Raw genomic sequence first — 23286 nt, forward strand, 5'->3', positions numbered from 1 at the left:
GGGTTCTTGTAAATGTGACAAACAATGGACTAATATTGTACGCTAATAAAGGGTGTTAGGCAGAGCAAATAGGATGTATATGACCGTTGGCATACTAAGGACATACAGCGTCAGACCCAGCAGCTGCGTCCAGACACAAAGCTAGTCATGGCTCATGAGTACACCGCCAGGTGTTGAAACACGGCGCCTTTGAAATTTTACAGCATAGGTCTGTCACAGCAGAATCGGAACCTATGATTGTGGACGGTCTTTTGGCAGCTGACGGAGGAAAGGCATACGAGAAAAGCATGCGAAGGAACTTCGAGGTCGGGTCGCCAATGGGCGTAGGGGAAGATACGGTTATTAGAGATATAGTCCAAATCAATGGCCCACGACTGAACTGTAAAAGATGTCATGGACCGTAATGACCTAGGTCCAAAGGTAGGAGGGGGGAGTCTTTCGAGCGTACAACCCATACAGCGGTGCAACTATGCTTCGGGACCACGCAATTCGGACTGAGAGACTGGAAGTTTGAGGGCGCTTCGACTTGCTGGCAAAAAGACAGATTCCTCGGCCTGACATTTCTACCGCATAACTTATAAGCTTTCTGCGGCGTGTGGTTCAAGCCTCATGGCATGAGTTGTATCGTTGCCGCGGGGCGGCTTATTTCGGGCCGACGCCACCTTCGCCCAGGAGGGTAGACCACCTTCTTACGCCTAATAAAAAGGGACTGAAGGAAGGTCTGAGCAGAATTTCTGCACCTTCGGCGTCGTAGTGCGCGTCAACAAAAGTCAATCTTGAATGCATGTGGCTGAAGCGACTCGCTGAGCGAGACCTGTCAAGCCGAAGCCGTACCGCGGCAACATTCGATCACGTGGCTAAACTCTAGCGGAAGTATATATTTCACTTTGTCACGGTCTCCAAGTTACAGTGGCACCATGCACCCCGAAGTCGAGAAGATCAGGTCAATAGTTGACGACGTCTCGTTCACCAGTGGAACCTGCAAAACCAAGAGAGAGCAATGTCTGCTCTACTACAGGTGTAGCTCCGAGGACTCCACTGCACGATTCGCTTTCCATTCATACTACTTGCATTTACTAATTAACGATCCATCAGGGTCATAAATCTCGCCCATCCAACGGATGCAGAGTTGAATACATTGGCAGATGCTTGTAAACCTGGCCCCCTTTGGTCGAGATTCTGAGGAGGTCCTCGGATGATACTTATCGCAAGGCTCTCAAGCTGGACACCTTACTTTTTGCCACTACATTGGATCTGCAGATGACCAAGATTCTCGACCAAATTCGCGTGGACCTCATGGAAGGACATTTATCGACTGAAAAACGAATCCGACCTGAGCTATACAAACTGAATATCTATGGTGCGTCGCGGTGATTTCTTGTTGGTCTTCTTGTCCTCATGCGCCGTCATCAGGTGAAGGATCTTTCTTCAAGTCACACAAGGATACGCCTTCGTTCTGAAAATATGTTCGGTTCTCTCGTCGTCGTCTTTCCTACTAGCCACCAAGGAGGCGGTCTTGCTCTTCGCAGCCACGGGAAAGAGTGGGTTTTTGACGCTAGCAGTCTCCTTGCCAATAGCACCACTGAGAACCCGGAGATTGCCTATGTCGCGTTCTACAGTGACGTCGAGCATGAGGTTTTCCCCGTCACCTCGGGCTCCCGTGTCACTCTGACCTACAATCTGTACCAAGAACAGGACACACACACAGAGATGACATTCAAGGATACAAGAACCTACGACATCACCTCTGATATCAAGGAGTCCATTTCGAGGCTTATAGACGATCCAGAGTTCTTACCCAGGGGCGGAAAGCTTGGCTTCGGTTTGCGTCACCAATACCCTCTAAGCACAAATAGGGGACCATTCGAAGTCGAGGACGTTGTTGATCTTCTGAAAGGAAGCGACGCAGCTATTTACAGAGCCTGCCAGAGTCTGTCTCTATCTGTGAACGTCCGGATTTCCTACATGCCACGCGGCGACGGGAAGCGGAGCTACCTTACCGATAGCGAGTTCGGCAACTTTCAGCTTTGGGAAGAATCCCTCCGTAGTTGGATGGTGCAAGATGGAGTCGAATCTGTTAAGGAACAAGAGGATTGGCAGGACAGCCGCGTTTACAATTCAACTCGTATCTTTTGGGTTACGCCTAGGACGGAATTGAGTCGGGTGACTACTACGTTTGCGTATTATGGAAACGAACCAGATATTGGTTACCTTTACGGGGACATTTGTCTTGTTGTCGATCTTGCTCCAGCAGGTGGCAGTGGCGAAGAGTCTGGTAGTGAAGGCGAGGAAGTTGGAAGCAGTAGTGAATCTGATGGCTTCTATTAAGCTGCTTCCTTTTACAATTATATTACTCGTGTATGCGCCGTCAACGTTAACCCTGTACAATATTGCTACTCGAATGCTCAGCGCTCATGGGTGACGAAAGATGATGTCGTATATGTATCTTCGTTCTATGATTCTTTCCTCTAAACTTCCTTAATGTTGTGTCCGCTTAGAGTCTCCATCCCAGTGCTCCTTCTGAGTTGCCCACTCCGCTGATTTCAATGCTTGATCAGGCGACTAAGTGTTTTTACTGAAAAGGATCGTCTCGACGTTCTTATACTAGAAAACCGGCGGAAGTACGGACCGTAAGTCCATGTTCGGGATATTTGCGCTTGTTGGCCTTCCCCACATCGCTCACCACCACTGGTATATTTCCTTAGATATCCATGGATAATTCGTATGGATTTCTGTTTGGCAGCAAGCCTTTGCTCTGTTAGAATACGTTTTCATTAGGCTGGCTTCGGGATACCATGGCAACAGATAATTGACCTGGACCAAGGTAATGGATGTGGATCGTACTTGGAATGGCTGTCTTCTCATAAACGGGCACAAAAGGTCGACCAATGCGGGTTAGAATGGCCCTGCGAGCTTGTAGCTGTGGTACGTTATCTTGTTGTAAGGCACCCTGTTATCTTTTTTTTTGGATTCTGCATTTATTAACCGCAACAAGTACCACACTAACTACTAAGACGCGGTGGCGGAGCCGGAGGGTCCCTCCATTCAGTTTTCTGTTTTCAATATACGGGTATGTTGGCGTTGTATGTGGAGTGCAGCAACGAACTGTAGTGGTGCTTATTTGCCCTCGCTTCGGGCAGGTGTTTTCTGTGTCTGCGGTTGGCCGTGGCCGTGAGTTTGATGAGTGTCTTCGTAGTGCGTGGCGTGGTAGTAGGGCTCATGGGGGTTGTTTCTTCCTGCAGGTTACCCGTGCTCGTCCTCCGAGTCCTCTTCTTCGTCCTCCCACTATTCTCTCTCTTCCTCTTCAAATTCTGGGGTTACCCTTGGCACCCGTGTCTTTCCTGTCCTCGTGAATGCTCCTGATTTCTCGATGAAGCGGCTTATTGCCTCAATTCCCTCCCTCGTGCCGAGTATCTCCGGTAGGTACAGTGATCTCGAGGCTTCACGGAGCTCCTCCCGTTGGTCCTCGTATAGAGGACATTCACGTATTATGTGTTCGCGGGTCTGGTATGCCTCGCCACATGGGCAGTCAACGTTCTCGGTCGGCACAAACTGAGAGTAGTACTCGCCTATGTAACCGTGTCCCGTGCGGCATTGCAAGACCCGGCCGAAAACCTCTCGTTTGTCTGCCAGGTCTCGGAGATGGTGGGTGGGTTTCAGTGATGGTGGGATCCTGTTTGCCGTTGCGAAGCGGCCGTGTTTGGGGTTCCCTTCCCCCTGTTTCTTCCACTGCTCTATTGTCTTTGCTTTTGCTTCTCGCCTCGCACTTGCCCTTGTCCTTCCAGCATTTTCCACTGTCTTCTCAGCTCCTCTCTTCGCTAGGGCGTCCGCTCGCTCATTGCCCATGACGTCTTTGTGTCCTGGGCACCAGGCTATCTCCACCGTGTGTGATGCGTCCGTGTCTAGGAATTCCCGTATGCATCGGTGGAACATGATTGAGAAGGCTTGACCCGTTTTTGGTAGCGGGTCGAAGATTGCCTCAATAGCGGGCACCCTGTTATCTGACTGTTCCTGTGACTTTATTCATGCAGCGGCGGTGTTCCCTAGTGGACTGCGCCACGTAATACTACCTGCCTACCCACCACTGCTACTTCAGAGCTTTGACAACAAGCCAACTTATGCCAGAGGATATGCTCCTGGTGGATCACTACGTCCTCCGACACAATACACGTCTTCGGTACTTCCAAGTTCAAATTCATAACACCTCAATCCTATGTTCAATGGCGCCCATGCTTTAGTCTTCAGTTTTGACTCAAAGCTTAGCATCCGAGCAACCTTGAGTCAGCTACTCCCCCACATTTCTACTTAGATCGCGCTGAACGCAGATCGCAGTGTATTATTGTCAGCGACTGTTGTATGCCGAACGGATGCTGCAAAAAAATGGCCCATTCATGATTCGCTTCGTGGACATTGTATACGACATGAAAACTGTCAGCCTCATTTAGGTTGTAGAGGGATAGAGAAGCCGACAAGACGCCTTTCTGTCTCTTTTGGTCCCTATTTCTGTCATTCTTGGAAGACAAAGGCGAGCCCCGCAGCTCTCCGTCTCGTGAGGTGCGATTTCCCTATATTAATACCTGTCTGTTTCCTTAGCGACGACAAAGCATTTCGGCTTATAGATGCGTCTCGCCGTATGTATGCGGAGGCGCTCTTTCTCTCAAATATGCGCAGGTAATTCTGGAAGAAATTCACCATAGTGACGGGACAAAGAAGCGTCGTGCGATGCTCGTCAAGGCGATTGTTCTGAACTCTGGCAGTGATGACGACAGTAGGCATAGGTTCCTACTAATCCTAAGTCGATGTCAAGCTGCAGCATACGGTGAGCAAAACAGCCTCAGTGTCAGTTCTAGGCCTTACTTGGCGTAGATAATATCTGCCGACACCGCGCTGTAACCTATGCATCAATTCGACATCTACCCCGGTTCATTCAATATTGACAGTCTCAGTGCGAAAGTCGACATCGGCTCGACATCAGTGGCGTACAATATGCCAACGTAGGCCTCAACTACTAAAAAAACTGCCCCTTCGCTATTACTGGTGCATCCAATTCCTTAACTTAAAACAAGAATAAGCTCGCACTGTTGTAGTATCCGTAGACGATGTTAATTGCTTTCATTTGATGCCAGGGGAACGAAAGAACAAAGAAGAGCGATATAATGAATCATGCGACCGTCGTCCTCGCTCGAATTCTGAACCGTGGGCTGGTACTAATTGTCGGCTGTCTCGGCCATACTTTAGACTCTTCCGACCTTCGTCTATCCCGCAGGACAATCCTCAACCCGAATTTCTCTCCTAGCAGCCAATCAGATGCGGTACTTTTTAATTACATCACTCCACCACATCAATCTTACGAAAAGCGTTACGTAGCAAAGAACTTGGCGAGCTTACAGTTTTTCTGCACTTCGAGTCTGGAGCGAGTCTCTACAGGGGACACCGGTTGACTGACATAGCGATATGTCGCGAGAATCACGTTGGTGGTACTCTCGGTCCGAACCCGTTGCAACCTCGAGACGCGTATAAAAGGATCTGGCTTGTATGCACTTTCTTCAGCATCTACACTACCATGTCTGCCCCAGAAACCGCTACCAGATTCGCCCCTTCTGACCGTGCCTCTGTTGCCGGAGGACAACTCGTCGGCCAATCCCGCCAGGGAGCTGTTGCACCCAAGGCAGCCGTGAAGCTGCGCTTGGATCTTAACCTCGAGGTTGAGATCGCCATCCAGGCCAAGGTCAACGGCGACATCACCTTGTCACTCCTGTAAGTAGACGCTACTTATTCTAACGACTCAACCCAACTGATTGATTTCATTTAGTGAGTAAATGCTCTGCAAAAATGAAGAGGTGGATTCGGAATGCAGCTGTTGGTTTTGGGTAAGATTTTTTCCTTTGGAGAGAGTACTCAGGATGTTGATATTTGTCCTGCTAGGACATCCGTCAGGGCAAACATTGTTTGGGACCTAACCAAAATTACTTCGTGCATTTTTTTTTCCCTCCAATTTTCCTCAACATTATGTCGGCGTTTATACTTTTTGGATACCAATATCAATGTTTGGGGATTGCTGTCTGAGTATAAGTGTTTACCTGAGTGCCTGAGATGTTGTATGCTTTGCGATGCAAGTACTTAACAGTTCAACGGTGCGAGCGTATAACCTGCCGCTGATTTGAATTTTACGCATTGTGAGCCATGGATCAGTCTCTAAGTGTCTCTTCAGTTCTGGTTGTGATCGTTATGAACAAAAGAAGTGGGTCGGCGCTTGCCGAGACTCGTCTCTCTCTTCCACCATGACCATCACACTTGTGGTGCGATACCTGTATTGCACAGGGCGCTAACGATGATTTTGCTGACTACTATATGAATGGTGCCTTTGTATTATGATGCTAGCATCTGCCGCGTCAACACACTGTAAAATACAGGTTCAGTCACGCGTAGTCTCAGGGACTGTTGAGTGGTGCGTCCAATACTGGATTATTCGTTCTTCATGCAGTAACATAAGCTGTTAAAGGTGACAGACATACCCTATTGCTCTCAAGACCTGCATATATGCGCGCTCACAAACGGGAAAAGGCGGCGCGTTTAGTCTCTAGCAGTCCAAGGCATCGAACGACCTTTGTGCTGCACACTGTCAAGTAATGCCTTAAGTTTGTTTTGGTTGCGGCGTGTATCTCTTATTGGTCATTCTCGCATCGCCTGTCGTACGACGGGAATTACGGATTCCCCAAGCCGTTTGGCAACCAAGGAAACAACGGCATCGTCACAAGACACGTGAAAGTACTCCGGTACGTCCTTTTTCGCCATCTTGCTGCGTATATGCGCGTCTTTCCTCTGTTCTCATACTGTTTTAGTGAAGTGTAGGTCTTCTGGCCCGTTCGCCCTTTAAACAATGGGATTATGGAACACGACTGTTGCGAATACTGATATCCTCCTGGATTGGCGAGGGCTTGGACATATTACAAGTCGCCGTCCACGCCGTCCAACGTTTCCGTGATTTAGAGGAGCCATCTCCACCATGGCAACGCTTGGCTGTGCAAGGAAGCTGTGCGAGCTCACCTTTTTAATGAAGCGCGGCCGTCCCTTTTTGGGACCTGGCGCCGGTATCACCACCACCACCAACCATCTCTGCATACGAACGATGCTCCCCGTCGAACAGTATAACCTCATAATCGACCATCTCCATGACTCCAGGCCATCCCTCTTAGCCGGCTCCCTCGTCTGTCGCGCCTGGGTCTCCCGAATGCCGTTTTCACCTCTTTCACAAACTGCGGCTCTGTCGCGACACCGCAGATCCATTCTTCCAGCTATCCAAGAGCCCTCATGCTACCTTTGCCTCAGCTCATATACGTGAGCTTGATGTCGCACAGAATACCGCCGCTAGAAGCGGAAGCCTCGAGGGTGATCTGCTTGACAGCGGAGCGTTCCAGGGCGTCTTGACCCGGTGCCCTGTAGATGCCCTCTTTGAGCACGTGCAGAAGTTGTCGGTGACATATGTTGGCTGGTGGACATTAACTGACGTGGACAGACTGAGAATTGGCCATATATTCAAGAATGTGACTGAGCTTGCGTTGTGGATGGTTGCTTTTCAGACAGACGAGGAACTTTTAGCTCTGGTCGCTTCATTTGTAGCGCTCGAAGCCCTGTCCTTGCAGGCTATACGGTTCCGGGTCAACGGTTTGGAGGAAGATCGCTCGCACGCAGAGCACACCCTACCACCCAGCTTGCATACCATCTCACTCAACGACGTATCCAATCCTCGTGTTATACGTTGCTTGATTCCTTGTCCATCCCTTCGAATATTCAAATGTCATTATGTGAACTTTGCTGACTTCAAGACGACAGTCGCTGCAGAGCTTGAACAGTTATTGTCATCTGCTGGCAAGCGTCTTGAGTATTTCGGTTTCACTATTCAGGCCGCAGCGTCCCTTAATGACGATGTTGAGCTTGATGCCCGATTCAAACTCATCAACCTCGCTCAACACTCCAATCTCCGACAAATCGAATTATGGATTGAAGACAACCGGTACCTCCTTCCTTTCCTCAAACGTCTCACTGACTCCGACTTCTCGACTCCCTCGCTAGAGACGCTGGACATCTTTTATCTATCTGTGCACAATCTAGATTGGGAGAAACTCGATGACATCCTCCAGCATCCCTACTTTCGTGCAGTCAAAGAGATCAGAACATCCGTTCCGATATACTTCTGCCTGAAAGATGTTGTTGGGCAAGAGCCGGGCTGGTATTCGAAGCCCAATGATGGATCCAAAGCCCATATTGAGATGGGGAATAGTATTTCGAGGTTCTTGGAGAGGTTACCAAAGTGTCGAGCGAGGGGCATTTTACGGCCGACGGAGGGCTACCGGTTTTTTGATAGTCGGTTCGGATCACGACACCGACTGATGAGAGAGAGGCTTTTGGATAGGAGTGTTGGTGCAGTTAGTGGTTAGGGTGACCGTTGAGCTATGCGTCATCGTTCATTGTCAGACCGTCAAAACCGTATTCGGGGTTGCATGCGAATGTTTTTTTTTTGGTTTTGGTTCAATTTGTACAGTATTGTACGTATATCCTACACGCTAGCGTATGGTCGGATCGTCCTGTCGTGTATGCTATTTCGTCCGTATTCTATACTTTTGTATCACAACTATCGAGTAAAGCTTTGCTCCTTGCGAGTTGTCTCGCGTCCACTTCCCTCAGTCCGCTTTGATGAGGTGACGAGGTGGATGTGCGTTCGCTTCATCAACCGCTGTCCTGTGTGTTTTGTCGAGGGTATTTGATCTCATGCATCCTCTTCATCTATGTCTTCAACGACTGGGAATGTTCCGAACGCAGTCAGAAAGCGACGTGTGTCGTTGAGATACTGGATAAGGTGCGGTAAGTTCTTTCGTTTGGATAGAGCTGCCGCCTTCGCTTCTTCATCTGCTGCTTCGTTCCCTGCTATGCCTTGGCATGTCCGGGGATCCAACGAATTTTGAGGGAGATGTCAGGGTGTCTCCGTAGGACCATGTCAACATGTTTGTGAAAGAGGTTGATGATGTGATGTGATGGGGCTAGTCGCAATAATGTCGCCTGTATGGCTGCAGGTGTTGTCAATACTGATGGAAGCTATTGGCGTGAATGTCCAGTATGTCCGCTGCTATCATGCACATTGCTCCTGTGATGAGGATCGCCGCCTTTCTCTGTTTACAAGAAGTGTGTTACGCGCATCTATCTTCGTACGCCCTCCCAGTTTCCTTCGAGCGGTGCTAGTGGACCGTGGGAAATTTGGGTGTGGTGGCTGTGTCGGATCAAGCGAATGGCATTCATGTGTAGGCGTCGACTTCTTCCTCCCGCTACAGTTTAATTTCAGCAACAGGACAAGACGATCGCTCAATCGCTCGCTTTACACTCATTTCAGCCGAAATCTTCTTTCATTTCAAACGTTCTTGACCATATCTCCAGTAGCCAGGAACTCTCTTTCAATAAGGATCTTGTACATACGACATCACGAACTGTTCCGATGTCCTGATCGCCTTAATATGCTTCAACACGCGGCGAGATATTCCGTAATACTTATCCAGAAGGTTTTTCTGGGTCAATTCACAGTAGGGTCCCATGCAACGAAGGTATCTTCCGGGGTACGCTCATGCGCCTGACTCGGATGGGTGCGTTCTCTTCGCACTGGGAAGGTAGGTTTTACACAGCAGTGTCACATAATGAATGCCGATCCCTCGGGCGTTGCTTTGAACGTACTTGAAAGTGGGTTTCTTCCATTCAGGGATGATCAATCTTACCTAGCAGGCTTTAGGAATCAATACCATTGCATGTTATGCTGGTCCGCATTTCTAAGGTGTTGAACGGTGGCTCGTGTGCGAATTTATCGATATAACGCACCGAATGCCATCATTGATGTCACGAAAAACAACAAAAATTCACTTAGTCAACGGGGCCGTGGCGGCGGCCTCATATCTTCTTAAAACCTCGTTTCTTTTCTTCCTGAGTTCCCCATTACTCTGTGGATCATGAATCTTCTCTGGGCTTTGGGGATCGCACTCACTACTTACACCGTCGCTTTGTATCTCGGGCGCACCCTGCGACACAGGCAGCTCTTGAAGCAAACTTGCGTCCTGGATATCGATTCCTTAGGACTCAGGCTACCTCGCGAGAAAATGAAAGGCACGGCGGTCATCTGTGGCGGAAGGTAACCCTCTATCCCTGACCTCGATGCACTGATTATCTGATGAGCTCTTCAGCATCGGAGGTCTGCTCGCAGCTCGAATATGTCATGACCATTTTGACAAAGTTGTTATCGTGGAACCGGAGGCGTGGATGAATTCCGAAGACGCCATACGTGTAGACGCATGGAACCAAGAAAGCAAGCGCTCGCGTATCATGCAGTACGAATCATTACATGGTAGGATTTCGCCCCTTCGGTGCGTTTTCCTTGAGATCTAATGGGCATACTACAGTCGTTCTAGCCATGGGGTACAAGGTTATGCAAAAGCTTTTCACTGACATCGAGGAGAAATGTTACGCATCGAGCATCAAGTAAGTTTTGGTATCATCCCTTCTATTTTGTAGTAAATCTGTGCAGGGTAGGCCCCAATGATACGCATGCTCGCATGTGGGGAAATGTGCCTCGGCTTCCGTATGCCGAGTACGGTGGTAGCCTTCCGAAGACATTCTGTGCCGGTCGCGCAGGTTTTGAAACATTTTTACGACGTCTCGTACTGGGTGGTGACTACAAACACATTCGCCAGGTTATTGACACGGTGACTGGTGTTTCTCAGAGCGCTCACAATCCTGGATACCTTGACGGAATTTCGGTCCGTACTCCCGAAGGCATCCAAAACATCTCCGCTACTCTCGTTGTCGGTACGTCAACACTATCTATGAATACGAGCACACTAAATCATAAAATTCACCAATTTAGATTGCACAGGACCTGCAGCTGCGGGCCTTAAATGGCTTCGACGAGAAGGATACGGATTCGTGGATACATACACGAAGAATCAACTACCCCTAGACCAGTTAAGGATTGCATACGACCAAAAGCTTCAATATTCTACCCTCAAATTCCATGTCCCGCCGGAGCTTGGGAGGAAGATCCCTGGCCTCTCGCTTCCCTACGACGAGTGTGGATATATATATTGCCTCTCCACGGACCCAGACAAAGACCATCGAAATGTATACTCTCAGCGTATTGATGGTAACTTCAGTGAGTCGGACGTCTTCGTGCCTACTTATGCCCATTTAATATCCTTTCCAGTCCAACTCTGTTTCAGTACGATGGGCGAGTACGAACTTCCAAAGACTCTTGAGGAAGGCAAGGCCTTTGTTCGAAGTCTGATTACCGAGAAGCCGATTCCGGAGACCTTCTTCGTGATGCTGGATATGCTGGACGAAGTAACGGACACCATGACTTACAGTCACGTTCGTTATCGTGCGTTTGGTTTTCTGTATGCCGACGATGATGCTCATTACACCTCTCAGCCGGCTCCAGCTACATCAGATACGAGAAGGCCGTCAACCTACCTTCTAATTGGGTCCTCTGGGTGATAGTGTCATGAGGGTCAACCCGGTATTTGGGTAGGTTCATCTGCTTTGGTGTCCATGCTCATCAGAGGCTAACGCTGCATACAGGCAAGGTTGTTCAAAGGCCTTCTTCGGTGCTGTTTGCCTTAATAAGCTGCTCATGAACTCAACGGCGATACCAAAAGATTTCTCAAAGAAGTACTTCAGCGATCATGCGGAGAAGATTAAACCACTTTGGTGAGCTCATTATTGTGCTATAGAATCATATTGAGATTGAGATTGACGTTAGGAAGTCGCTCAAAGCCAGTGGTACGCACTGTGTCATACAACCGTGAGGTCATATGATTGATTGTCCCACATCCAGATTATTCCTTCTCGACGACAGCTTCCGCTTCCTGGAGAGACGTTGTCTCACGGCTCGTGGATTCGGTGGTACATGAAGAAGCTAGTTGTTTTATCTTTTACTGTAAGTTCGATCAATCGTTATCACCACTCAGTTTCTAATGTCTCAGTACAGGACGAACAAGCGGGTTCGGCAGTTTGGCATGTCCGGACGCTTCTGGCACCGAGTATAGATGCTTTCCAGTTGGGGCTTGTACTCAAAGTATTTTGGAGCCTGATTAAAGGCACGAGTGGGTGAGAAACTGCTCCATCAGTGCTGCTCGATGACACGAGATACACATACACTTATGATCAAATCATATTGTAGCGTAGCATCTGTTATTCAGGTGTGAATCAGAAATAGTTGCGGTTCGAGAATGAATCTCGTCTTCAACTTCGATGCTGTCGGGTTCAAGCCATATATACTTTCTGGTGCAACCTACTCAAACTTGTATGCGGGGAATCCGAACTAGAACTTATTACATTGTATCTAAAATAAATTTATAATGTAATGTTCGAAAATGTGTAAGGGAAAATTGTAACGAATGTAACACAAATTCACGGAAAGGGTGATCACGGCTAGAAATAGTAGACCATCCCGAGCAGAATCAATATATCTCCCGACGGACATCTGAAAGTCTTGTATGTCAGTGACAATTCTAGTGAACCCTTGAAGATCGGATACACTGATAAACGCGACACTGCATTCCAACGGTATTTTCTCTCCATACAGTTTTACTGACTAAGACCACACCACACCTAGATATTCAGCTGCAAATTGTTCGAAAGGAGTGGAACGTGCTTACAGGAGCGAAAGGTGGTTGCGCCGTTGACCTTGGGCCTGGATGAAGATTTCGACCTTGAGGTTGAGGCCCAGACGAAGATTCAAGCTGCCTTGGGGGTGCGACTCGGACACTGGTGGGACTGACCGAAGAGTTGCGCGTCATCGACAGAGGCGTATTCGGAAGAGGCGTATTTGGTAGCAGTTTCTAGTAGGGCAGACATCCAGTAGATGCTGAAGAAAGTAGGGACACGCTCGATCCTTTCATAACGAAATCGAAGTGGTACGGATTAGAGTGCGTAACCGTGTTGTTTTTTGAGTCGCGGCATGTTCTCGGCTCTTTGACGATCGCCAGTACCTTGATATCAACGTCCAGTATCGTTATATAGTCGGTGGCATTATGCCCTACGAATTCCAAATAGATACGATGCTGGGCAAATCCTTATATATTAGAAGTAACAGTACATATCTCGTTGAGGACCTTTCGATAGTGATCTTCGGCCTCAATCAGTGCTAAGTACCTGTATACATTCTATTTAGGCGTCGTTCAATTGCAAGAACAGCGATCGGTCCTAGGAAGCATCTATGTGCTTATATTCCTAACTCGGTATTTGAGACAAAATGGGAGCCTCCGGCGCAACGATAACCGTAGTCCTGCTTGATCCAACAAAATCCGGCAACGCATACCCCCATCTCCCTCAGCTTTGCCTGCGCTTTCTGTTCTTCCTTTCTAGCTTTCTCTTCCGCTTCCCTTCGTGCCCGCAGTTCAGCCTCACGACGTTCCCGCTCCTCTCTAGCCCTTAGCTCTTTGAGCCGTTGCGCTTCGCGTTGTCGCTTGAGCTCCTGTTGTTTGAGATAATCTTGCTCACGAGCAGCGGCTAATGCGAGCTGATGAGCGCGTTCCCGTTCCTCGGCTTCCTTTCTGGCTGCCTCTGCCATCTCTTCTTCCGCTTTACGAATTTCCTCCTCCAGTCGTTTCGCCGCCTCGGTCTCAGCAACTTTGTCCATTTGAAGCTGATTCCATACTGCGTCAGAGACACCTGGATCCCGAGCATCGACCCCCTTCCGGACCAGCCTTTTTAACATGAACAGGCTTGGATTCAGCTTGTTTTGTCTTTGTCACAGAAGAAGTACTGATATTGGGGGGCGAGACAGTGTTGGGATCGCGAACTTGCACCGGCGGAGCTGCTCCAAATGGAAATTGTGCGGAAGGACTCGGGAGATTGGTACTTCTGTCTTGACGGCCTGTAAACATCTCCTGCAAACACACCACAGCGAAAGCAGGATCTAGGAGCAGCTCCGCATTTTCATCATCTGAGGAATGCTGAAGCGCAATACTAATCATCTTCTGCGAGGTTGTGATGACATCACGAGCGTTCCCCCACGATGGAAGATGGGACCATGCCTCGAATATGCTGGCCAGCTGCACAGAAATCCCGCTTGCCGGATCATCTAAACCCGATAATACGACACTCTTCTTCTTCAGCTGCTTGCTCAGGATTGCTAGACACTCCTCCGGCCGCAGATTCTGGAATACGATTTCTTCGGGGAATCGACTGGATAATCCTCGATTGACCGATAAAAGCTGGTTGATATCCTCGTCATAGCCTGCGAGGATCACAACAATCTTTCCTTTGATTCGATCCTGAGTGAGGAGGTCAACGATTTCATCGATCGCCTCTTTCGCAAAATGGCCATCCTTCAAGCGATATGCTTCATCGATGAACAGGACTTGTCCGAGAGCTTTGTCGAACATCTTTCGCACCAGAGGCCCTGTCTGACCGACATACTGGGCTATGATATCCGAGGCGGAACACTCTATGACGTCTGGACGGCTCAAGAAGCCCATGTCGAAATAGACTTGTCCCATCTTTCGTGCGGTTGTGGTCTTTCCGGTGCCTCGTGTACAGAATAAGCGTCCAAACTCAATGAATATCAATACATAACATACCTGGTGGGCCCTTGAACACGAAACTGGTCGGGATCAGATCCCGGACATCTTGACCCCTACGGCGGCCCGCCGATGCAGTCTTCTGGTATTTGCGAAGTTTGCTAACGATGCCATCACAGCCAACGACGTCCTTGAAAAGCTCATCGAGATTGACATCTGCATGGCTTCCTCGATCAAAGTCGGGATCGAAATCCGCCGGCTGGAATATCGTGTCAACAACGGAGGGCTGTGTACCTCGAATACGAGTCATGTAGTTCATTTTAGCCTTGCTCAGCAGGTTTTCAACCTCTCCAGCGTTGCCAAAGTTGGGTCGAATTTCTAGGATGGGGATTTATTAGACATCGTGACGTAGAAATAGTTATAGACAGGACTTCTTACTTGCTCGGTTGAGGACTTCTAATGCTACCTTCTTGGCCTCTTCGGTCGCTTGAAGATTCTGAACTTTGAGCTTGAAATCCAAGATTTGCCGCAGTTCATCTGTGGAGAAATCGTCAAAGTTGAAAGCGTCCTCGATAGCAAAGCGGCGACTGAGGCCTGAGAAGGATGATTCAGTTTCAAAACGGGCTGAAAGAAGTGTTGTATATACCAGGATTGACATTCTGAAATATCGCATTGTGAGTAAACACGAAGGGAAAATGCGCACATTACGATGACCTACTTGGAACATCTCTACGATTTGTTGCTTATAGCCAAGTAAAAGAACACATCTATCCTCTCCAGGAGTACTTTGGACCTCAGCAACGATGGTGTCAATGACCGCAGTTTTGTAGGGGTCGCTTTGTTGCCCCGTGGTGCCGCCGCCATAAAGCCCGTAAGCCTGTTTGTAGAACATTCCATTGTTAATGAAAAATGGGGGCGAAGAGAGTCCATACCTCATCGATTATCAAGACTTTACCGACGGTCGTTGCAAGTATTGCCTTGGTATTCTTCTCGGATTCACCTAATGCGCTCCCGACAAAATCGGCAGGATTTTTGACAACCACTAGACAAAAGACGTCAAGACTTGAAATGACACAAGAACTAGGTATACACTACCTTCTCCATTACTAAGAAGGCCCAGATCAGCTAGAATTCTTCCATACAGCTTCGCCACAGTTGTCTTTCCCGTTCCCGGCGAACCAAGGAAGACACGATTGAGCGACAATTGCATAGGTTCTTGTTCCTGTAGCTCACGTTGATAGTTCAGTTGAATTGTGTCGTATAGGCCTTGAATAGATGTTTTGACCGATGCAAGACCGATGAGACCTTTGAGCTTCGTCCAGCTCTCGCTGTGGACAATAGCTTCAGACGGGTCGGGCCCGATCAAATCCTCTTTCAAGAACAAAAGATCATCTGGCCGATAACCAGCTCTCCTTTCCCTTTGCACTCGTTCAGCTTGACGCTCGGTAATCTTTTGAAGAATGTTCTCGAGTGCCCGAGCATTTCCGAATCCTTCCTTGCCTCTGCCTCTGCCCAGCCTCCTAATGGCGATACGCCCATAGAGGCCACGTATTCCGTCCTCGACCTTGAGGCCTCCCGCATATTTCTTATGCAAAATCTTCTCTAGCATTGTCAACAGCTCTTCATCCTTATAATCCTCAAACTGCAAACGATACGGGACGCGACTTGGCAGCCCCGGATTGTGTTCGAAGAATTTCTCCATTTGCTTGTTGTATCCTGCTAGAATGAACACAATGCAACCGACATTGTTCTCCATCTCTGCTAGAAGGAAGTCTAGCACTTGCGACCCTTGAAAGTTGTGTTCGCCAGTAAGTTGATAAGCTTCATCAACGAAGATAGCACCACCGCCAGCATTGATAACACCTTCGATGAGTTTTTTCGCACCCTGAACACCGTCATTGGCTAAACGCGATCCCGTGGTCTCCTCGAACGCCAGTCCGGGCAAGACCTGAAGTGACGCTAGGAATTTCGCATAATGTCGTGCTACCGTCGTCTTCCCTGTGCGTTGTCAACACTTCCTGAAAAGAAACAAAGTAGTCGAGAGAAGCTCACCAGTACCAGGGTTCCCAAGAAAAACGATGTTGAATCTTTCCTTGGACATGTCAGTGTTCTGACGCTTGGAAACATCGATTTTGGCTTTGATGCGAAGAATCTGCTCCTTCACAGCTTCCAAGCCAATCATATCCATGATTGCATCAATGGATTGATTGCTGGCGCCTTCAACGTCTTTTTGGTACTGCCAGTTCGCTTCAGCCTTGGATTGATCGGTAGCTGGAGGATTCGACGTTGCCACTCCATGTCGATGTTTACTAGCAACGGATTGAGTGTCTTTCTTGGGGCCCGGACTCGGACGGGATGGGCCACTTGCACCTTGGGCAGGGGTCGATGGCCTGGATGCCGATGACGTCGGGGTCGAATTATCCGTCACAGAGATAACGCTGGATCCTGGAGAGCTGTTCAAAGGTGTAGTGCTCAAAGGTCTCGAAGCGACGTTTCGCGCGAGAGCAGCTGCGTCCTGTAAGTCCTGCATCCTCTGCCGAATTTCATTCTTCCTCGCTTCCTTAACCTGCGTATCGCGCAGCAACTGTTGCTGCTCAGCGAGTTTATCTTCGATCTCCTTGAGGTGACGAAGGTGCTCTGCTTCCTCCTCATCCCGTTTCTTTTGTCGCTCGAAATCTTTCTGGCGTTTGGCTTCGGCTACTTTGGCGTCCCTCTCGCATTTTTTACAAACCAGAGCAGGACTCTCGCTACACTTGTAAGATTGGTCATGGCCTTTGAGTAGACACCGCAGAGGAATGATCTCATGGCAAGCCATCTTGGAATGGTCATAGAGTTGATGGCATTTCGATGGACATACATGTAGCCCGCAGCTTAGCTTGGCGCCACTACAATAAAAATGAGAAGGTCTTAAGATACCAATGGATGGAAATTTACCATGGTTCCGAGCAACCACCGTCAGGGCAGAGGGTATCAAACTGAAGTTCTGTGCTCAAAAGTGCCGTTCGATCGGGATGTTGTTCACATCGAACCGGTAGGCCATCATATATGTGCTTCTGCTGCTTCAGTAGATCAAAGAGCTTCTTCCACAGTTCCTTTCCCTTCTTCGCATTGGTGAACGTGTCGGAGTTGCCTATCATGACGAGAGCATTCCTGGCACGAGAGAGCAAAACATTGACACGCTCCGGCGCACACATGAAACCGATATCATTGTTGGGGTTGCTCCGAGTAAGAGATACGATGACAATGTCACTCTCTTCACCCTGATAGTTATCTACGACTGATTAGATGGTGGGCACTTGATTAATAGTAACTTGACATACCGATCGTGGCAAGGCGAAGTGATCTTTTTGTTGATTTGGCGGCACCAGGAGTGAGAAGGCCAGCGCGAATGAGATCGTAGGAATCGAGATCGTTGAGCACGGGATCTGTATCCTCTCGGAGCTCGCGTTGGAGCTTATGAAGCTGGCCTAAATAGGGCGTCAACACTACCATCTTGTCCGTTCCATATCCTTGCTGTGCTAGATACTTGACAGTCTTCAAAACCATTCTTGCTTCGTATGTATTTTGCTTCGACGATTTAGAACCCAAATCGCGACGGTCAGCAATTTTCGGGTTGTCGTCTTCAGGATATCCGTGATTGATGAAAACAATATTATCCTGGATTCCACGAAGATTAGGTCGATTTTGGGTCTTGGGCGCATCGATAAGATCAGGATATGTCAGATGGCGAATGAGGGCAGATATTTCAGGACGCATGCGGTGTTGAGCGACAAGGATCTGGTGGGGGTACCCTTTAAGAACGAGCCGTTCGAACAAAGACATGTTAAGGTCATATCCCTCGCCCTTTTCGACCGTTAGCTGGTAGTTGTTCACTTTTGGACGAAGCTGCCTAAGTCAAGCCTACGTCAGGACCGCTTCTAGACCACTGAATTATAACCTACTTATGATCACCAATTAGAATAAGCTGCTGTGCCGCAGTCCCGAGGGCTGTGACGACGTGGCTTTCCAATATCTCGCCTGCTTCTTCCACCAAAACAACATCGGGAGCAGCTGATTGGATATCAATACCATATTTCGCTGCGGCAGTTGTCGTACAACCAATGATCCGCTTGCTCTGGAGCACGGAGGCGTCACGTTCACGGAATTTGCGATTAAGTTCGTCGAGGAGGCAGTTATAAGTGCGAGCGAGTCGATACAGGTCCTCGATCTCATCCTTCCTGATGGCTTCTTCCCAATTGGCTAGGTGTCTTCGACGTGTTTCTGGCGACATGTTCCAGATCTCTTGAGCGGTCTTGACGTTCTCCGTTTTCGCAAAAATACCCGCGTCTTGGCCAATCCTCCACCGATGCAACAAGTAGAACTCGTCCACCTTCCGTCCTTTTCCACCTACAAAGCTCATACCATCCATGGAAAGAGGAACTTTGAAAGCATCATAGAAGTCTTGTTCCTCAAACTCCAGGTAGGCCAATAGAGAATCGTTTCGAATGGCAGACTGGAGATACCTCTTGAAAGACTCCGGCAAGCTGGTCGCTCGGACCGCAATATCAGCTTTGAGTTCATTGATGATGGTATAATCACCGCGGCCAAAACGGAAGGTACGTGGTTGCTTGTGGAGAACCATAGGTTCTGTCCGAGAAGTGAACTTGCCGCCTATGCGAACCATATGCCCAATAGGAATGCCGATATCGAGAAGGTCTTCTAAGAATTGATCTAGGGCATGATTGGTGTAGCAAACCACGAGAATCTTCTGGTCCGAGAAGTCATGGATGAATTTGGCCAAGATGGCGCCTATAAACGACTTTCCCGTACCTGGATTACGTTAATGGATCTATCTCGCGCCTCGAAGAGGATGTTACTTACCTGGAGGACCCTGAATGATAGATACGTTCTGTTTCAAGCCCGATAACAGCGACGTAGCCTGGGCATTATCCAGTATGATGGGTTTCCCCAGAGACAGCACAGCCTGAAGGTCTTGGCTCGGGTTACGCTCGAATGAACGTATGGCTGACTGTAGGGCAGAGGGTTGTGGTGGCCGAGACAGTTCGTTCCCAACTTTCCAGAACAGCAATTCCTGCGCGAGAGGAAGTACTTTCATCCTCTTCAAGGTATTCAAGATCGGCTCGTATGAGAACACAGCAGCCTCTATCTGAATGAGTTTAACGTGCTTCGCCGACTTCATCTTCAACAAGAAATTCCGGACCGAAGTCTCCCCTTCGAACTCTAGGACAATCTCTGGAGGATTCTTCGCCAACAATTCTTCGTCCCGACGCACCGACGGGAACGCCAAGACTTCCCCGTCAATGAGAAGACTAGTCAATGATTGGTGCTTCAACAGTTTGTTGTTATCCTTCTGAAGGTATGCCTTTCGCTTCGCCGGGCCTTTGATTTTATGAAGCTCGGGAAAATCGGTGAAGCACCGAAAAACGATCGCCCACTTGCTGCGCCGATTGTCGTCGCCCAAATTTATCCCGATTATCTCCATGCCGTCCACGACCATACCGCGATGCTTCCTTCCTTTCTGTTTTCCCAACGCGATCTGAAGTTCCTCCCGCATCTCGTGAATCATATCTTCCCTCAACAACCTGAACTGGTTGTCGAGGTACAGAGCTTCACGGTGTTCCTCTGTGCTAGGATCGTCGAGAGCCGCACTGGGACGAAGGAAGGGTGCCTCCGTAGAAGCAAGTTCATCGGCGGTGGGAAGGATCGCGATCTCTCGAAAGTCGGAGAAGTCGTTGTCGTGTCTACCGCCGGGACGAACATCATCTTTGGCAATAGCAACGGAAGGGGTGGATGCAACGGAAATGCTGTTTTTGACTTTTTGTGCGAGGGTGCGTACGTCTAGATGAGGAGAAGCCAGGAAGAGATCTAGTAACTCCTCAGCGAGGGGTACGTAAGGCGAGACGACATCGCTGGGGATGAGAATAAGCTGTAACAAGAGCCATACAAAGCACTTCTGTCCCTTCTCGGATAGCTGCTTCGCTTTGAACGCATTGACGAATGCATTCCAGAAGATTGGAGGGTCGACGATGGCTTGCAACGTCTTTGTGAGGAACTGGCCACTACTGATCGTCTTGATCTCGGGCGTTTGCAAGTATAGCAGAGTGTTGGTCGCAAGACCGTTGAGGAAGGATTGAGAAAGATCGGACCTAAAAGCAGCTTGTAAAGATGGGAGACCATCCTTGCTCCCAATGATCTTGTCGATACAACCCGGTGGGTCTGACTGAAGGCATAGAGCCTCAAGAAACTGTGAGTTTTGCGATGCAGTGTCTAACGTCTGCTTGCCTCGCAGGACGTTATCGAAGAATTTACTGAGCCTTGCTACGCGGACACCACCGTTAGACATGGTGGTGGAGATGAGGACGAGTTGACAGTACGCGTGGCAGCAACAACAGCCTTATCCTCGATTGGGGCCGAAGTGCCGTCTGTGTTGTAACTAAACTTTGTTAAGCTTCGAATAGGCGCCTCGGAACAGCGTGGTCACTATATTTACAAAAAGGGTCAGAAAATAACATCTAGGGTAAAGAAAAAAAGAAATTTTACTTGAAGACTGTATAACCCGCAAGACAGTGGTCATCATCGACATCCTTTCTACAAATGTCTGTTACTACCACGAAGAAAATGTGCTTTGATTCTGGTGCATTCATGTTGAAAGATGCCAAATTTGCACGATGATGTACGGCCTTGAGGTAAGGCGACGGCGCCTGTTGGTTTCGCCGGGGTGTATGCAGAGTCGCAGGATGGTTTGTCTAGGCCAATAGCGATTACAGCATCGAATAAAGCCGGAATCAAAATTGAAGGATTATCAAGCGGCCACCACCTCTACCATTGGTAGGTCTGTTCAAAGTGTAAGATACCTTGATGTATTTCGATATGTATTTGGTCTAAAAATCTCGTATACCAGGTACTATCACAAAGACCGCCGTATTTGACTGAGGGTATTTGGCATCAAAAACCCTTCCATAACACCGCATGTCTTCTTTTCCCTCTTCGTTCTTGTGTTTACATCCAAATTTACACCAAATTTACCTATGGAAATATGCGACCTCGCCAGTAAACAATGGCTGGGTAACTCCATAGGTTTTTACAGTGTAAAGATGGACGTAAACAGAGACAAAGCCGGAAAGAAATGCATACCGCCTTTGCAAGAGTCTTTGTGCCGCCAAATCACGCAGCCAAAGACATATTGGAGTTCCACCGGTCTTTCTGACTGCATTTCCAGGTGAGCATTTTCAGCCTAAATACGCATCAATATCCTTGAAGGTGCGAGTCGACTGTAGCAGTGCACGCTCAGGGGCAATCGCTGATATGACAAGAGTAGCTTGGAGAGAATGAGCTCGAGTCGACATTTTCGGAGCGAATTCGCGTCCGGATCAACAAACACCCTATGTATGCTTGTCAGAAAAACAACACAAACGGAGATAGCCCTAACAATTACTTCGTAACCTCAGTCAAGTCTTCACACGCCCATGTCACATCGAAAACGTCCCACAGTCTAACAGCGTTTGTCATAGATCGCAACTCGTAAATTGATATTTGGAGTGGACGGCCATCAGTGGGTTATCAGCAGCCTATAGGCAATAGATGGAGGTATTGCGCTAAGGCACTGTTAACCCTGGGGAAACGGATTCTTGCCATCAACTAGGCGCCCCATATCAAAGCGTGCGAGCCTGCATAGCACCTAGACCCAGGTGAGAAATCGGCACTGCTAATACCCACATGTCTTGGTGCCGTCGTGTTTGTCGATACTGATGAGAATTACGGGAGAACATCACTCGATGTCAACGGCGTGGATGGGCCCGGGTACATCAACACCGAGAAAAACCTGTAACAGGTTGGGAAGGAAATGAGGGCAACCAACGTAGCGTACGCACCTCTATCGACGTGTTCGATTCCTTGACACAACGACCTGCATCACCTCAACATAGACATATTGTACTAAATCCTAAAGTTATTCGATGAGAGACGCAGAACAATGACGAAGGAAATACGGACTCCACACAAAACTTTGCTCTTCCTATTTTTGCTTCCTATATTCAAGTCCATCGTTGATAAAGCGCGAACCGGTCCTGAAATCTGTGGAAATTTTGTCTCTCCGAAGCCGAGCATGTGTCGAGTTGCTCCGAGTCCTGAAACCGCTGCGCTGGCATCTTGAAGCGAGTGGATCGTTCATGTCGTGTGCTTAACTTGGAGCTCAAGACGGCCACAAAAAAACTGCTAGAAGTACAATTTTCAAGCCTGTTGAGACGTATTACTCCACTTTGAAGCGCATATATGCGTACCTTTAAGAGCTAATACCTCTTCTAGCATCTGGCATTTGTTTCGTCGGCGGATTGGAATAGCCACATTGTTGAGCAAGCGACGACCATAATGAAGGACCGTAACGGTAAAGAATTCACTTCTTTGTTGTGGTGCTGGAACAAAGCAAGTTGCCTGTCACCGGAAAAGATGAAGGAATTGGGATAGTTAAGGTTAGGGTCAAGAGCTAAAACGAGAACTGGTCTTCATTTTCCCACGACTCTTCGATCACTAAGTATCACGCGAATCATTTTGGAGGAGTCTTCGACGATGCTCTGTATATGTTTCTGCCAACCTAAATTTAATATTTCGGTGCTAGCGTGATATTTAAGATGCTGAATTACTTTATATTGTTTCTAATACCACTGATGTGGCAGCGAAGACTCACCATATGGCTTGTACGGTCTCGGTAGAGTCACTCATCGACATCAGATGC

At 48.5% G+C, this 23286-nt stretch overlaps 6 protein-coding genes across 6 annotated transcripts; 5 read left to right on the plus strand and 1 right to left on the minus strand.

The window, feature by feature from the left end:
- The first annotated feature begins 916 nt into the window (after positions 1–916).
- EV420DRAFT_1505223 (uncharacterized protein) lies at positions 917–2555 on the plus strand. The gene is made up of 3 exons (XM_060471274.1): positions 917–1360; positions 1414–1453; positions 1500–2555. Exons 1-3 carry the CDS (start codon positions 1261–1263, stop codon positions 2326–2328), a joined length of 969 nt encoding a protein of 322 aa, XP_060337357.1. The 5' UTR covers positions 917–1260; the 3' UTR covers positions 2329–2555.
- Positions 2556–4990: 2435 nt separating this feature from the next.
- On the plus strand, positions 4991–5497 carry EV420DRAFT_647379 (uncharacterized protein). Its single transcript, XM_060482911.1, has 2 exons — positions 4991–5312; positions 5373–5497. Exons 1-2 carry the CDS (start codon positions 5157–5159, stop codon positions 5439–5441), a joined length of 225 nt encoding a protein of 74 aa, XP_060337358.1. The 5' UTR covers positions 4991–5156; the 3' UTR covers positions 5442–5497.
- Positions 5498–5563: 66 nt separating this feature from the next.
- On the plus strand, positions 5564–5874 carry EV420DRAFT_1635809 (uncharacterized protein; the record flags this gene model as incomplete). The annotated part of the gene is made up of 2 exons (XM_060476493.1): positions 5564–5757; positions 5817–5874. 2 exons carry the CDS (start codon positions 5564–5566, stop codon positions 5872–5874), a joined length of 252 nt encoding a protein of 83 aa, XP_060337359.1.
- A 1352-nt stretch (positions 5875–7226) lies between these two features.
- On the plus strand, positions 7227–7925 carry EV420DRAFT_1238009 (uncharacterized protein; the record flags this gene model as incomplete). Its single annotated transcript, XM_060466606.1, has 1 exon — positions 7227–7925. A coding segment is annotated over one exon (699 nt), but the record flags the coding sequence as incomplete, so codon positions are not given.
- A 2064-nt stretch (positions 7926–9989) lies between these two features.
- Positions 9990–12356, plus strand: EV420DRAFT_1474205 (uncharacterized protein; the record flags this gene model as incomplete). Its single annotated transcript, XM_060469193.1, has 12 exons — positions 9990–10168; positions 10221–10381; positions 10437–10515; positions 10562–10842; positions 10901–11185; positions 11237–11410; positions 11461–11530; positions 11611–11739; positions 11796–11811; positions 11867–11968; positions 12020–12138; positions 12242–12356. The coding sequence occupies 12 exons, from the start codon at positions 9990–9992 to the stop codon at positions 12354–12356; spliced, it is 1710 nt and encodes a 569-aa protein (XP_060337361.1).
- Positions 12357–13062: 706 nt separating this feature from the next.
- Positions 13063–20898, minus strand: EV420DRAFT_1698580 (P-loop containing nucleoside triphosphate hydrolase protein; the record flags this gene model as incomplete). The annotated part of the gene is made up of 13 exons (XM_060479456.1): positions 13063–13726; positions 13788–14563; positions 14616–14933; positions 14994–15149; positions 15202–15214; positions 15274–15432; positions 15488–15597; positions 15651–16553; positions 16608–17440; positions 17490–17826; positions 17876–18444; positions 18497–19364; positions 19416–20898. 13 exons carry the CDS (start codon positions 20896–20898, stop codon positions 13256–13258), a joined length of 6996 nt encoding a protein of 2331 aa, XP_060337362.1. The 3' UTR covers positions 13063–13255.
- Positions 20899–23286: the final 2388 nt, after the last annotated feature.

The sequence above is a fragment of the Desarmillaria tabescens genome (assembly GCF_030435595.1).
Source record: "Desarmillaria tabescens strain CCBAS 213 chromosome Unknown EV420scaffold_3, whole genome shotgun sequence".
Taxonomy (NCBI): Eukaryota; Fungi; Basidiomycota; class Agaricomycetes; order Agaricales; family Physalacriaceae; genus Desarmillaria; species Desarmillaria tabescens.